This window comes from Camelus dromedarius, chromosome 3 (assembly GCF_036321535.1).
Source record: "Camelus dromedarius isolate mCamDro1 chromosome 3, mCamDro1.pat, whole genome shotgun sequence".
Taxonomy (NCBI): domain Eukaryota; kingdom Metazoa; phylum Chordata; class Mammalia; order Artiodactyla; family Camelidae; genus Camelus; species Camelus dromedarius.
This window is the reverse complement of record NC_087438.1, coordinates 75871574-75888444: the sequence shown is the minus strand read 5'-3', so window position 1 is coordinate 75888444 and position 16871 is coordinate 75871574. Positions and strand designations below refer to the sequence as shown.

The 16871-nt window shown below is 35.0% G+C and overlaps 1 protein-coding gene across 1 annotated transcript in view; it reads left to right on the top strand.

Moving 5' to 3' along the window:
* The window catches only part of TMEM232 (transmembrane protein 232), a 239302-nt gene that overhangs the window by 26437 nt on the left and 195994 nt on the right, over positions 1–16871 (top strand). Inside the window, exons 6-9 of the mRNA XM_031448791.2 lie at positions 1324–1481; positions 5397–5496; positions 7738–7904; positions 14503–14657. Of these exons, the coding sequence (XP_031304651.2) occupies positions 1324–1481; positions 5397–5496; positions 7738–7904; positions 14503–14657 (580 nt within the window). The remainder of the gene's footprint in view (positions 1–1323; positions 1482–5396; positions 5497–7737; positions 7905–14502; positions 14658–16871) is intronic.

The following is a 16871-nucleotide window of genomic DNA, read 5'->3' as shown; positions in this document are numbered from 1 at the left end:
CACTTCTTCACAGTGCTGTCCCCAGCCTGACCCAATGAAATGTTTATGTGATACTGATGTAAACCATCTTGGCTTACCAGCAGCGTGCAGCCACTTGCTCTTCTTTGTCAACTAAACCTCAGTTGTTCATAGCAGCTCCTGGAACTCTTTGTACACTCACACCTTGGAGGTATTGTGGGTTTGGTTCCAGACCACCTTAAAAAAGCAAATACTGCAATAAAGCAAGTCACATGAATTTTTTTGTTTCTCAGTGCATATAAAAGTTACATTTAAACTGAAGTACCCAGGATCTACCAGGAGTAACTGGTAACAACAGCTTTCATAGTGCTTAGTTCATTTCAGAAACTATGTGAATGATTACTGAATGAATAATGTGTTGCTCTATGTGTATATATTTATATACACTTACAAATATTATCGTGAAATGTAACTATTAAATAAAATATTGAATCAAAAAGTTGTTTACACTATACTGTAGTCTATCAAGTGTGCAAATAGCATTATATCTAAAATATGCACAGACCCGAGTTAAAAAAAAAAATGCTGTTGGAAAAATGGCACTTACAGACTTACTAACGCAGAGTTGCCACAAACTTTCAATTTGTAAAAAAAAAAAAAAAAAATGCACTATCTGCAAAGCACAATAAATCCAAGTGCAATAAAACAAGGAATGCCTGTAATGACTTGAGGTACAATTTTCTCCAGGACCTTAGCTCTATATTCTTCTTTGTGCAGCTCCATTGGCCCCTATTTCCTCTGCCTTGATTTTCTAGCCTTCCATTCTACTTTTATAGCGCTTACCTTGAGCACTGTCTTCTGTCATCCACTTCTGTTCCATTTCCCCACCATTGTATATATGGCCTGGTGATCTATTTTGTGTTGGCCAGAACAGCTGGAGCTCCTCAGGCATTCCTCTCTCTCCTGCCCCATCTCCCTTCCCCCAACTCTGTATTCTCTCCAGCTTAGTGACTTCTGCGTAGCTGAATTTCCTACCTGGCAGTTTAGAATTCCAAAGCTAGCTAGTATCCTGACGAAGAGATTGAGGGGGCAGCTGTACTGTCTTTTCTGATCTAACCTTGGAAGTCATGTAGTGTCCCTTCTTCCATGTTCTCGTGATTGAAGCAGTCACAGGGTCTGCTCAGGTTCAAGGGGAAGTGGGTATAGACTTCACCTTTTGATGGGAGGGATGTCAAAGAGTTTGTGAATATTCTAAAACCATAATGTGGTCTTGGTGACTGAGTAAATAATTATGAGACTTAATTGTAGTATGTAGTAAACAGCATGATTTACAAATTATGGGATTTCTACTTTTTAATATTTCAGAAGCTTTAAATATGCTTTATGCTTCCCTGGACCATGCTTCCTTTGATTATGATCATCTGCCTGCCTTATTTTTTGTTGCGGAGTCAGTTTTATATAGACTCTGTTGTGATGCATTCCGAAGGACGTACTTATACTCAGTTGAAATAAAGCTAGCAAAGGTAGGTTTTAAAGTATCTTTAATGTGTTTTAATTATTACATATATTACATCTAGCCACATGACATCTGTTTTAGGATCTAAGTAGGCCATTTGGTTTTATTATGGAATATTCTCTTGTTTGGTAGTTTATTTTAATCTCCTCTAAGTGTGGATACTACATAATTGCTTGATATCCAAATGGAGATAGTTTGATTAAAATATAATTTCACCAACTATGTAAGAAAATAACATTAAATTAAAAATCAAGTTTATACTTACTGCTGGGTATATATAGCTTTTCTCCTCTCTATTTTAAGGATTTCTAAATGCCGCTTTTCCATTTAAAAATGACTTCCAAGGTCAGATGGGAAATGCTCACTGATACTCTTAAATTGTTGCCTGATTTGAGAAGATGAGTTGTTCTCTCAGTATTCTATGTCATTTTAGAGCCATAAGATGGGAAACCATCTTCACATAGCTCATATTCATAAGATCCTGGAAGTTATATAGTTCCACTCCCTGTGATGATCATGGTTGCCTGCTGCAAAATTTATTATTAGTCAAAGAAAGTCAGCTTAACTAGTGGTTTTATTGCAAAGAAAAGCAAAGCTAGAAGAAGGGTTTCTTTAAGAATACACACACACACACACACACACACACACACTCACATATATAGTGTATTTGCAAAAATTTTTTTTTCTGATTTAATTTTGATTATGAACTGTTGTAAAACAGGCAGGAAAATATTCATGAGCCAGGGCATTTTGGGAAGATAATGTATTTCTGACCTTATAGATCAAGTCTAGTTCCTTCCTGACATGTTTGCGGGTAAAAGATACAGAAAGCACGTAACAGAACTTGAACATGCAGAGAACTGAGGCTTTGCATAGAAGCACTGAGGGCAGAGACAGGTACGATTAAAATGTCTTTTCCATCTTTCTTCTTTCTTTATTTCCCACACTTCATTATGGAGACGTAGAAAAGATTATATAATTATTTTTGGATTTTAAAAGATATATATGTGTGTGTATATATAATACATGAAAATACGTGTATCTATGTATATGTCTTTTATAATGGAAAAACAATGGAGTAGAAGAGCATAGAACATGAGCAAGTCTGGCTTTTTTCTCCTTTTCAACTCCTTTGGTGACCTTCTCCCATTTCTCACCTTTATATTTCTACTAGCAATAAAAATGGCTATAAAGTAAAGTTTTAGCTGTTGCACACATTACTTATAATTTATATACCCCATGCCTATATTTAAAAAAAATTCCTATATCTTCTCCTCTGGAACTTTCTTCTAGCAGCTGTAAACACTTGGCACTTGACTATGTGCCTTGCACAATAACGAGTGCTTTAGATGTGTTAGACATATCAACTTATTTCATCTTCACAATAATCCTAAAAGGCAGATGCTGCTATTTTATCCACCATTCTACAAACAGGCCTAGAGAGTTTAAGTGAATTATGCAAGGTCTCAACAGAGAAAACTTTGAAACCCAGAGTCCAGTGGACTCTCAGCCATGATTCCACACATTTACCTCGGTTTTCAGATTTCCTAACTTTAATGCTTACTTTTTATTGTTCTAGACAATATAAATTAGCTAGTGGAAATAGGCATGCTTCGTAAGTACCTCTGATTTTCGGCAAGAAGCCATTTCAGTTATCCTTCTTGCCTTTGTAGAATTTTCATTTTTTATCTGACAGTTAGTTGGAAACGTCCCTTTCTTTTCTTGTTTTTGGCAGAACGCTGTATTGAAGGCTGTTGCCACAGAGGCATTACCCGCCTTCATATACACCATTTTGTTCCTCCTTTGACAAAGTATATAGCTTGGTGCTGGGAAGAGCCAGAAATGTCTGATTCTTTATATTATGTACTTTCAGATTTTGTGTGCCTTCTTTCCTCATTATTTACCTCTGAGCATAGAGTCTTAACTGTTGAAGGCTACTCACTGATGTATAAGATTAACGTATAAGGAACAGTAGTTTGATACATTTTAGATAGCAATACAAGCTGTGTTCTTCAAGCTTCTGTAAAAGAACATGAAACACACAACCAACTATTAAAATGTAACACATACTAAATGTTATTCAGCATTTCTATTACACAGTTAGATAACTGACTTGGAGAAATAAAGAGAAGAAATGCAAAGAGAAGGGAAAGAAGAGAGAATAAAGAATAAGGAAAAAGAAAATGAGCAGAGAAGGAAACTGACAAGTAGAAATTCAGTCTAGGAGGCAAAGCTTAAGTTGTCAGGCTACAGAGAGAGTATACACACAAATAAGACGTGAGGAAAGATGCATAGAAAGTCCCAGAATTCCTCAGATATGGGACGGCAGGTTTTTCAGTAAAAATCTGGCTTTGCAGAACATTACAGATGAACAAGCTTCTAAAACCATTTTTTCCAACCATAGTTATATAGAGTTTCACGTCTGGATCAGGTGAAACTTACAACCATATTGGGGTCTGATGCAGCAGTTACTCAAACTGATATGTTGTTCATGTATTATGCTGTTGTGTTCCACATTAAATTTTTAAACGTTACTTAATATTGCTTTCAATATCCTTCTCCAGTCCCTTGCAAAATCTTAAATTCTTCTGATGAATTTCTCATTCATTGTCTATAACAGTGGGCATTTCTGACTTTAATATTCTCTTTTAGACTATTGCAGTATTCTCTTAAATGGTCTGTTGCTCTCCATTTCCTTCTCATTTAGCTTGAGTCTCTTGGAGAAGCATAGCATTGTGTCAGAGAGGTCTGCATGAAGAGATCCCTTGGCATGACATAAACATTTTATTTTCATTTTTAAGTCTATGAATGGTGCATGCTTATAATTTATGGATACATTTACAAATATTGATGGTGTATTTTCAGAATTTATTTTAATGATAGAAATTTGTGATAAAAATATTGGGAAATCACTGCCATAATAGAAAGTTTAAGACTTATGATGCAATATGCACAGTCCTGGGTTCAAAGTCCAGGAGTGCCAATTATTTGCTTAATAGTCTTGGGTAAAGCACTAAGACTTGGCAGAATTGTATTATTTATTTATTAACTTTTTTACATGTAGATGTAATAATGCCCAGCATCATTTTTAAGAGGATTTAGATATATGTATATCCTGATAGTGATGTAGTAATAGTTTTTGTTGTTACATGGCCCTTTTCCATAATCTTATGATTCAGCAATTTAGGCATATGTTTCATTTATTTCTATAGTTTGTGTTTTTTTTCTCGTTTTCTGTGAAATCTTACATATCATTTATTTTTGCAGATATTTCATTTTTTGTAGTCTGTATTAAACAGTTTTAGCTATACGTGTATTTTAAACTTCAGAAGTAAAATATTAAAGTGTGTATTTAGTAATGATGTCTATGTATGTGTTTGTGTTTTCCTGAGGAGATCAGGGTATTAGTACAGCATACTATGCACAGACAGAATATTTCACAAAACTAAAGCAATGTTTTCAAACTGTTTTGACTGAGACCTATTGAAGGAAATAATGTTTTGTATTGCAACCCAGCACACATGATACACATTCATTTGTATACTGAAACAAGAAACTGTGATGTACTATAATATTTTCTCTTTTGTTTTACTTAAAAACTTCCTCTCAGTTGATTTCATGACTCACTTAAGGGGCATGACTTGCAATTCGAAAAATATTCTTAAGGACATAGAAGAAAATAGCATTCAGTTTTGGTCATTATATATAATGTAGAGATGATTTATAATTTTTTTTTTTTGCTGAACCAGTATTTCAGCCTAGGTATAAGTGTGTTACAGTTATTTCAAAGGCACATAATCTCAAGTGAATTTGAAATGGTCTCATCAAAACCAAATGTAATAATAAAATGGTTTATTTTCCGTATGGTTTTTAATATTTATTGATATAACATAAAAATGCTTTTCTCTTTCTCTCTTGACAGATTGGCTATTTGGTCTTCTTACGAATTTTTATATATTTCCTTTATGGTCACCTGGGAAGTTTTAAACAACATTTACTTAGGTTTCAACCATATTTATACGGTAGACTATCTTTTATTTTCTATACTTAGAAATGTTTTATGTTATATTTTGAGAAGCTCAGACTCTGATGATACAGAGCATAAGCTGTATTTTATTTTTCTTGTAAGATAATAGGTGCAGTGTTGAAGAGCACAGGTTCGGGGCCAGACTGTGTGGGTTTTACTTTTAAACTTCCTACTTAACTAAGCGTATGACCTTGTCCATGTCTCAGTTTTCTCATCTGTAATACTATTGACCTCAATGGATTTCAAGAAAGTCAAAAATCATATGGTAGTAAGGTTAACACTGGTGGCAATGGAGAAGCTGCACTGCAGTAAGGAGAGAGTGGACCAGGGGTTCAATTAGCTATGACATAGGCAAGAGAAGTTAAGGATATGAATACTGAAATGAGAATGGATAAAGAGTTTTGAAAAATGTTTAGGAGATTGAAAAAAAAAAAAAAAAAACACTGGACCTGGTGATCAGTTGGACCTAAGCTATATATAAGGGAAAGTGAGAAATTCAGGAGGAATCTTAAGTTCTACATACTGACTACTAAGGTCAAGATAATGGTGCTCTAAACTGACAACATTTTGGAGAAACATGGGGACATACTGAATTTTGAAGTTGACTCAGGTGTATATAACCAGCCAGTGGTTGAAAGTAGGAAAATAAGGGAAGCCTGGGGCTCACTTACCACATGGCTGTTAACATGGATGGTTTGCCAGTCACCCACCCGTGTTACCGTGCATGAGCTAACCTGGGAATGAGAGGTGGTGGTGAGGAGAGAGTTATTCTAGGGGTAGATTCTTGAGGAACATAAACATTTAATAGATTATTGGAGTGATAGGCATCAATCAGTAAAGGAGGATTAAGGGAAATAGGAGGGAGTGATGATATAGAAATTCAAACAGGGGAGATTCAGGAAAATCAACATTCTCAAGAGCTGTAGAAGTATTAACAGGAGATCTGAAAGTGGTGGTGGGTTTCTGTAGTCAGAAAGTCACTGTTCTTGGGAGCATTCCCCAGGGGAAGCACAGTTCAGAGTGAAGATAAACAAAGAATAAAGAAAACATTTAAGAGTAAGATAGAGATGGTGAACTATTTTAAAAAAGCTTAGCTATGAAAGGAAGGAGAAATACGTCAATTGGATGAAAAAACAAGGTCAAAAGAAGAGAAGATTAATATGTTGTGGGGTAAGAGATGAAGAGACTCACGATACAAGAAAGGGGATAATATTTGATGGGAAAAGTCAGGGAGGAGGGTGTAGAAGGAAAGAGTGGAGTGTTTTGGATAAAAGTTTTGTTACAAAACCAAGACGAAGCTGTAGATTGGCAGAATAGGAACTTCTGTCTATCATATCACTTGTTTTGATTTCATCATTGTTAGAAATTTTGTTTAACTCCTCACAATGTTCAGCATAGTGATTCATCAAATATTCAGTGGCAAATAAATTTTGCAAAATGATTTAAATAAAACCTCAAGTTCTCACATTAGCTTGTTATTGTTGAGATCTCAAGAACACCAACTTCTTTGTTTTATATAAGGATAAAATCCTCAGATTTTGCCATCTTTTCAAGTACTGTTAAGTAGAGCCTTCCTTAGGCTACATCTCCGTCAACAGGCTGATCCTACCTGAGGCTGTCAGCTACTGCTACCTATCAGTACAGCCATCCAGTAGGAGAGTGGTTATTACTAATCTTTCCACTGTGTCAATGGCCTGAAACCCAAAGATTGTTTAAAAGTTTGTAAAAAACAACAGCACAAAAATAGTTCTGTTAAATATGAGATAGTCTTATGTTGAATGATGTTAATTATTGCTATGGTTAAACTATATACGTTTAAGAATTATCAACAACATCTTGAAAAGAAACGAGAATGTTGGGTTAAAAACAATGATACTGATTACAATTTCACATTATCTGTTATAAATAGAGTAATATATTCTAACTTAACTTATTTTCAACTGGAAGTTTCCAAGGATTGTTGTGCAGTGACTATATTTAATTGGGCATTCAACCATTATGCAATTGCTGTTCTGAATTATATAAATGCTTATGTGTGAATTATTTACCTTGTAGTTTTCCATTTTACCACCAGGGGTCACACATAACATTATTAATCTTCAGTAGAAAGGAACATGTGCAGCAGTTTCAGCCTCTAAGTACTGAATTTAATTATATTTTAATAACTAAAAGACAACTGAAACACAATGCAAATATTAATGATATATTTCTCACAAATTGTTTTTTCTTACGACAGCACTTTGTTTCTCTGGAGAATTATATTGCAAGTATCCAAACATCTTTTCAAATGTGCAATGCATTCTGAATATCATGAAAATTATATGTAGAAGAGAACTCCCTTCTGAATTAATTTTTAGCCCTGTGGAAAATAAGGACAAATCTAAGAACATAGATTCTGAGATGGTGAGTATATCCTAGTGCACGATGAATCAGATTATTATGATTAATCACGCTTGCTGATTCAGTAACATTGATGAAGATGAACTTAGAATGCGGGAGGAGTGAACAGCACAGACACTATAAAGTCATGCAGCCTTATGCACCTTTCCTGGACAGTAGATAGTAAGATCATATTGATGCCCAACTGCTACTGCCATAGTACCTTCTTCCTTACAGATTCTGTCTCAGCTGGTTAATTGAAAATTTCAACACAGTTTAGACTGACTTCTAAATGGACATTTAATGATACTACATCTTTATTAAAGGAAGAATGTGTAAAGTGCAGGCTATTAATGAGAGCAAGTGTAATATTTTTATGCTTCCGTAATTCATATGTAATAATATTTAATATACTATTAAAATCAACTGATTTTTTAAAATGGTTCCAAATTGAGGCATTAAATGAATCCCTAGTATATGAAAAATCTTAATTTCTAACTCAGATATTGGTGATCAACATTGGAGAAAACTATCTGTCCAATTATATAATTAAAAAGGATGTTATTTTAAAGCTTAAAAAAAGTTTTATCAGTAAATATACACCCTAAGATATTGAGCAACAGAAAAAGTACTGACTTACAAAGAGGAAAAACCTGCTCACCAAGTGACTGTGTGATTCAGAGGAGGTCCATTAAGCTCTGCAAATCCCCATTTGCACTTACTTTTAAAAAAGACATCACCACCACCACCATAATCATCGTCATATTCTCCCTGACTAATCTACAGGGTTGTTGTGGAGATTGTAAAAACATGTACCTTGTAAATTATTAAGAGCCATGCAAACACAAATAATGATTATTGAAAAATATACTTAGGAACTCACTTTAGCTTAGGCAGTTAAATACAACAATTTTCATCTAAGGATACGACTATGCTGACTAATTGTGCTTAACTATGTAGTTAATTGCGCCTAACTTAATGTACTGATGATTTGAGTGTTTCTTTTAAACAAGTAAGATACTCTGAAATCTTGGCAACATGACTTAGGTTGTGAGGCAGGCTGTCTTTGATGTTGATTCTGCTTCTCCTTACGAGTCAGTCTGTTTTTGTTGCTCTTGCTGCACATCCACAGCAAGGAAATGGAAGGTGACTGCTGTCCAGCTTGGTCTGAACCAGAAGGGGCGAAAATGTCAGCACATGAAAAGAATGTGTCTGCTTAGAATGCTATGTCACTCACTAATTCTTTGTGCTTTTTCCACCTTTTAGAACAAAGGGCACAGTTTGAATCTTTTCTGTTTAGCTCTATACTAGAGATTTTATGAAGGGATTATAACAGGTTTTAGCCTATCAGATTTATTGCCCTCCCTTTTCTCCTCCCATTACCTTATAATACACAGAATATAAAACATAGTGTAGCCACAGTGCTCCTCGAAGTTGCTGGTTCAGCTAACTGATTCAGGGCTTGATGGCATAGTTCAACATTGTTCCCCAGTTTCAGCCAGTTTTTCCAGTATGGCTTAATCTTAAGCCAGTTTCCCCAGTTCAGTAGAGTATTTGCCCATTCAATACCCATCTCTCTTAATTTCTGGAAGAAGAAAGGAGAAAAAAGGGAGGAAACTGGGGATATAAAAGATACATCTGTATTTATCCTCTCTCCCTACTTTACTGTTAGTATGCTATAGCAGAGGATTTGTGGCTTTATTCCTACAGCTCTTATTCTCCAGTAATGCTAAAATGTCCATAATAGCATATTTTGACCACTGTAAAATATTTTGAATACATTTATAAGCACTGGAGTAAAAACGTAATTATTTGTTTTCAAAGTACTGCTTTAAAATGGTTGAAAATAAAATAAAAGGAATTCTGTGGGATATAGACATTAGGATACACACGATATGGGTGTTGTTTCTATATAAGAATAGGAAATTGCCTTTCCCTGATGCTGGAACCCATTTCTACTTTTAATGTCCTTTCAAGCTGAACTGGACACAGGGTTTCCATCGACTTTGACAAATGATACACTTTTTTTTTTTTAACATTTTTTATTGATTTATAATCATTTTACAATGTTGTGTCAAATTCCAGTGTTCAGCACAATTTTTCAGTTATTCATGGACATATACACACTCATTGTCACATTTTTTTCTCTGTGAGTTATCATAACATTTTGTGTATATTTCCCTGTGCTATACAGTGTAGTCTATTCTACAATTTTGAAATCCCAGTCTATCCCTTCCCACCCTCCACCCCCCTGGTAACCACAAGTCTGTATTCTCTGTGAGTCTATTTCTGTCCTGTATTTACGCTTTGTTTTTGTTTGTTTGTTTGTTTTTGTTTTTGTTTTTTAGATTCCACATATGAGCGATCTCATATGGTATTTTTCTTTCTCTTTCTGGCTTACTTCACTTAGAATGACATTCTCCAGGAGCATCCATGTTGCTGCAAATGGCATTATGTTGTCGGTTTTTATGGCTGAGTAGTATTCCATTGTATAAATATACCACATCTTCTTTATCCAGTCACCTGTTGATGGACATTTAGGCTGTTTCCATGTTTTGGCTATTGTAAATAGTGCTGCTGTGAACATTGGGGTGCAGGTGTCATCCTGAAGTAGATTTCCTTCTGGATACAAGCCCAGGAGTGGGATTCCTGGGTCATATGGTAAGTCTATTCCTAGTCTTTTGAGGAATCTCCACACTGTTTTCCATAGTGGCTGCACCAAACTGCATTCCCACCAGCAGTGTAGGAGGGTTCCCCTTTCTCCACAGCCTCTCCAGCATTTGTCATTTGTGGATTTTTGAATGACGGCCATTCTGACTGGTGTGAGGTGATACCTCATTGTAGTTTTGATTTGCATTTCTCTGATAATTAGTGATATTGAGCATTTTTTCATGTGCTTTTTGATCATGACAAATGATACACTTTAATTGGCTCTCTGGATTGCAGAGCCAGGACATTGGATTGAGTTTTCCATTCTGTCCTTTGCTCAGCTGAATTTGCTAAGCACAGTTGTCACATGATAATAACAACATAGTTCTTTGGAGAAGGTGGAGTCAAACTCACCTGAAATGCTGTAGACCATTTACTAAATAGTTGCATTCACCCTAAAGTACAAATAGTTTTCTGAAAATTGGGAAACATAGACAGAGTTTACATTCAGATGTATTAGCAATCTTATCTTCTAGTGAGTTAAGTACTCAGTAAGCCAAAGGCATTATCAAAATTTGGGTCATTTGTTTTTTTTTTTTTGCTGTACTATTATTGTAAATGGTTACTAGGAATTGGGTTGGACTGAGACACAAGTTCTTTGAAATTAGCAGCATTACGCTATGATTCATGTCTTGTTATTCAGGTAACACATTTGTATTGAGAGGTCCTTTCATGGCAATGCCAGCCATCCCCAAATAATTGAAAACAAGCTTGAAACTCAAAAAGCTGTCTTTGAGCAGCCATAATAGAGTACATGCTTTAGAATTTTGTTTTTAATAAAAAAGAGCCTGGCCAGATGCTTAGAGCTTTTGTACTCAAATTTGCACAAAATTCAAGCTGATATGGTTATCTGAATTCTCAGCCAAGAGCAGATTAGCAACACTTCAGTAGGTGGGCTTTCCATCTTTGGAATCTGTGCTCTGCCCACCATCCCCCACAGTGAGAACCAGTTCCAAGGACTTAACCTTGAGAGAGTTATGTGTTGCTGAGACCATCTGAGTGGTAAATATGACTGAACCCAGATAAAGACTCTACATAAACTTTAAGATTCTGGTGGGCAGGTGTGGAGATCTTGCTGCTGCCCAAGACAAGGCTCCTATGTAAGTTTCCATGCTTATTAAACCTGCCACCTGCCAATCAGGAGTGGTCTGCCTCTTCCTCAGGTCTCCCCTTGCCCTCTATGTACAGGGTCCAGCAAGTAGGGGAGGTGAAAGAACTATAGGAAGCGATCATAGAACCGAAAAAAAAAAAAAAAAAAAAAAGACGAAGAGGAGAAAAAAGTTCTAGTTCTCTGGGAGTCATTTAATGCAGTGCTTAGTATTTTTCAAACTATCTGTGTATCTGTGTAGAGGGTAAAAGATCCCCCTACACTTAAAAACAAAACAAAACAAAAAAAACTCCAAAGCATCCCAAACTGGTAACTTTTTTTTTAAATGGAGGGACTGGGGATTGAACTCAGGACCTCATGCATGCTAAACACACACTCTATCACTGAGCTATACCCTCCCCTCTACAGACTGATAACTTCTTAAAACTACAATAATAATGAACTAGTAAAAATAAAGACATAAATATGTAAGCACAATTTTTGTCATTAGCCTGAAAATAAAAATAACTGTCAAGTTTTATAAATATTCTAAGTATATATTATTTTTGTACTACAGTTAAGAGTTTTCAGATGAGTGGGACTGATTTAGTGTAAAGGCAGAGAACTCTACACCACCCAGGATCTCTCAGAGCATTGTTCCCTGTTGGTCTACTACACTGATGAGGTACATGATGGTGGCATTAAATCACATTATCATCACCATTCTATTAATTCATTCTAGTTTGGCAAATATATTTTTTTCTTTTGCAAAAATAAAAAAGCAGGCAAGAAACTTTGGCAAGATTTCCGGGCACATGCTTGAGATATTTAAGGGTGAGACATAAGCCTCACTTATCTGGAAAATTCCCAGGTGCGTCAGGTTCGTGTGCTCTTAAGGATGCTGATGCCCTTTGGGAGCATGTGCGCAGCTGGGCAAATGGGCTTTATTATTTGTGGTAGAGAGAGAGCACACATTCCGGGAAGTCTGTAATTTCACAGTCAGAGGGTGCTAGAATTAATCTTTATAGGAGTTGGACTTAAGTTGAGTGATTTGGGGGAGGCTTTAAAGAAGCAGGGGTTCTCTCTAGATTTGATGCTGTCAGAAAGAAGGGGCATTTCTGATTGAGATTTTGTAGGTGGCTCAGTGACTTTTTGTCTGTGCTTAGGAAAAAATCAAGTGGCTTTATTTATCACAGGCTCAGAGTAGTATTGCCTGAGGTTGACATTGTGTGAGTTTATATCCAACAGGAGAACAAAATGACCTGGCTGTAAGCGCCTGACCAGTTTGTAATAATGTTGATATCAAATCAGTTTGGGAAATCAGAGGCTGCTTTATTTCTTTTTCAATGATAAGTAAAAATAGTATCATATAAAACTGGAAAGAAAACTTAAATCTTGTTCATTATCTAAATCCTGATCGTTTCTTCGCCAAATGCTTTTGGGAGTTTTCTCTGGTGAAGGTGCATCAGTTTGTTAATGAGAATTTTTGACCTAACGGAATAGTCTATGTAGTCATGCAGTGTACATGATTGGAAGGGAAAAAGAAGTGCTGATTGTCTTAAATTAGTTAGTCAAGGCATCCGCAGGTTTCAAAACATATCTATGTATATATGTATTCAGAATGTTTGCGCCAGGAGGGATGTCAGGCATCCAGGCCGAGGCTTCTAGAGCAATTTGAGAAAATAATTTCATTTATATGGGTTCTATTTTGGATGGAGACTCTACCACAAAGCAGAAAATAGAGTTATTCGGATGAAATATGTGCATCTACTGAAGTCTGCATGTCTCATTCTGATGTCTTACATTATTTTCAAATAAAGCTTTTCTGTGCAGTATTCTAACATTCCAAACACCGACTCATTTCCATTTGCCTTTCTGGAGATTGTTCCCCTAAGTCAGTAGCCTTGTGTAGAAACTTTATCTACTCCTGCCTTTATTTCCAGCATCTGAGTTCCTGACATAAGGTAGATGAGTACACATCTGTGGGACTTAACAGTTTACTAGAAATTAAAATGTCTTAGTTTCAAATTTATGAGCTTGTGGCCTTCTAAAAGTACGCAACATGAAAATCTTGTTTAAATTGTAGTCTTGATGTAATTTTGTATAAAAAATGAAAATTATGGAGTCTTTTGGAATCTAAGTGTTTCTTTTGAGCATAAAAGAATAAAATATCAGCTAAGTTAGTAATTTGAGTATACATCATAGGATGTGCATTTGAACTTTTACGGTTGACTAAAATGCAATGCTAGTGCTATGTTATCATTGTCTAAAAATCAAGTTTCTTTGTACAAATTATTTTAGTAGACCAATTAAATCTATGCAACTATTAGGAAGCATTCTAAGGAAAAAACAGATAAATAGCCCATTTGTTTTCTGAATTGTTAAGGTTTTAGAATAGTTACTGAGCAGACATTGATCATGTCCAGCTAGGCAATATTTTGGTCCTTACATGAAAATCCACATTTTAAAACCTAATTTGCTGTTTGATCATTAGTCAGACTCTCCCCATCCTCTCCCCTGGGTGTCAGGGAGAACTAAGTCATATAGGTTTTAAGAAGCACAGTTGTATGTAGTAGTTGTCCCATACAGGATACAGAATTTTTGTCCTGCTGTAGAACTAATGTCATTGAATACAAGGCATCCATGTGACAATATATGAAGACACTAGGTTCAGGTTAACTATGTATACTTACAGAAATGTATTTGAGTAAATCACTCCACTTGGCATAACATGAAGTAGAAGAAAATACACATTTAAAATATATTCTTAAGTTTATTCAAGTCAAGGAACTCTTTCTCAGATATATTTTAATATTTGAATTCCAGGAACATTTGCAACTTAATCAGAAACAATATGAAATTACCCACCTGCTCTGGCACTGTGTTGCTGCCTGGTCTTGTGTTCAGGAGAATAGTCCTCAGTTGAATAAGGTGCTTGAACATCTCATCTTTCATAAAACACAGCTTCAAAAAAAATGCTGGTAAGAGGGATCCTATAAATCCAAAATAACTCCTGGAGAAACCTTTGTGTTTAAATGTTAAATAACCTTTGTACTTAAATGTTAATCACACCTTAGTTGACTATGAAAAAAATTTATAATCTCAGTTCCAAAGGCAAGGGCAATTTATATATTTTGTATTAGTTCATTTCATCAATAAATTGTTCTTATCTTTTTTTTTTTTTTTGACTAGAGGAGCATATTGCAGTGATTGTCTCTATTAAAGGAAATTTGTTACTGATAAGAAGTTCATTCCTACATTTAAAACATCCTTTTGTTTTCCAAGTTGTTAAACACCACTGAAGTACAGTTTATTATCCTTGGAGGAAATATGCTAAGATGCTCTTTCTTTATGCCTTACTTGTAAAGTATAACAAAAATGAATCTTGACTGATAAGTGTTACTTTCCTCCTGTACGTACGTTAATTTGAAAAGGGGAAAAAGAAATCTTAAACTACTACAAAGGAGGGCATGGGTTCAATGGAGGAAAAAAGAGTTTTAAAGGAGTATTTCTGAGGAAATTGATCGGAAGGTATTTCTTTCCAATCTTTGAGGACAGTCAGAGATTTGAATTCCTTTTCCACTAACAGTAATAATAATCTGTCATGCCATAGCAAGTTGCAAATCCAATTGTGATAGTTTTTCTTAAAATTCTAGTTTTTAAAGCTCTGGCACCCATTCTGCACCAACCAATTAGTATATCTAAATTCTAAGAATCTGGTGCATTCCTTATGAATTAAAGCTGTTTTCCCACTTTCATTGGGAAGTTATGGGGATTCTAGACCAAGTAAAGATTTCTGGAGAATGGCTTAGAGCTTGCCTAATTTCCTAGACATTGCCTGGTTTAGAAGACAGTTAATCAAGAACTTATTCTGTCTCAGGGTCTGATGGGAGAAACCTACTCAGTGTTGCAGTTAACAGAGATTATAATTCTTTTACCTTTAAAAACTAAGGATAGTATCCTTAAATAGGAAAACCATAATGCAAATAAAATATATTATGTCAATACAGAATATAATTTTAATAAATATATGTTAATACAGAGCAGCTAAGTACAACAAAAATTAGAGATTCTCATTGGTGCAAAATTAGGGTATTCTGAAAGCTATGGATTCTTTCAGACAACTTATAGAAAATAAGTTGTAGGGGATTTGGATATACAATTTAGTTTTCAAAAGGACAAACAACTAGAAAAACTAGTTCTTGAAAGACTCTTGGAAGACTAACTTGATTTAAAAATAACAAATTATATTTTAACATGTAAAAGTAAGTATCGTGTTACTTTGTCATATTTATTTTTGAAATACTCTAATTACCAAATAAACACATTTAGATAAGTGCTGAGATAGTAAAAATGGCTGATTAAGAGTATCTAATTCTGAACGTTAAGGAATTGTTTCTTTAACCAATTTTTGGTTTTACTATATTGCATCAACATTGATTTAATTTTCAGTTATTTCTGTTTAAGATAGTTTTTTTTTTTTAAATTTAGTATTTTATAGATTTAGGGTTGTTGGAGATAATACAAGGCTATTCTTACTTTACAAATGGAGAAACTGGGGCCAAGTTTATTAGTCTTACTAGTGACTGGGACCAAATTGCCAGGATGAGTGTAGCACTCTCTCAGTACAACATCCCACTGTCATTCTGGCTGCATTATTAAGGAGGTAACTGCTTTGAGGCATCTTGTCATTGAATCCTGGCTTCTCTTTTTCTGGGAGTACATTGTGGAAATCAAGTGTGGGAGGGGAAGTCAGAGTGAAGATAATGCTGAATGAACAGAAGGATAAATTGAAAAAGAAATAGTGAAACACAGTGACTGTTTCTAATAGAAAGGAAAAAGTAATTGTTTAAAAGAGCACTGCCAAATAGTTTTGATTATACTTCTTCTAAATATATTTTTAATTGAAGTATAGTTGATGTACAATGTTGTGTCAATTTCTGGTGTGCAGTATAATGCTTCAGTCATATATGAACATACATATATTTGTTTTCATATTCTTTTTCACCATGAGTTACTACAAGATAATTGAATATAGTTCCCTGTGCTATACAGTATGAACTTGTTGTTTATCTATTTTATATATAGTAGTATCTGCAAATCTTGAACTCCCAACTTATCCCTCCACCCACACCCCAACCATAAGCTTGATTTTCTATGTCTGTGAGTCTCTTTCTATTTTGTAAGTAAGGTCG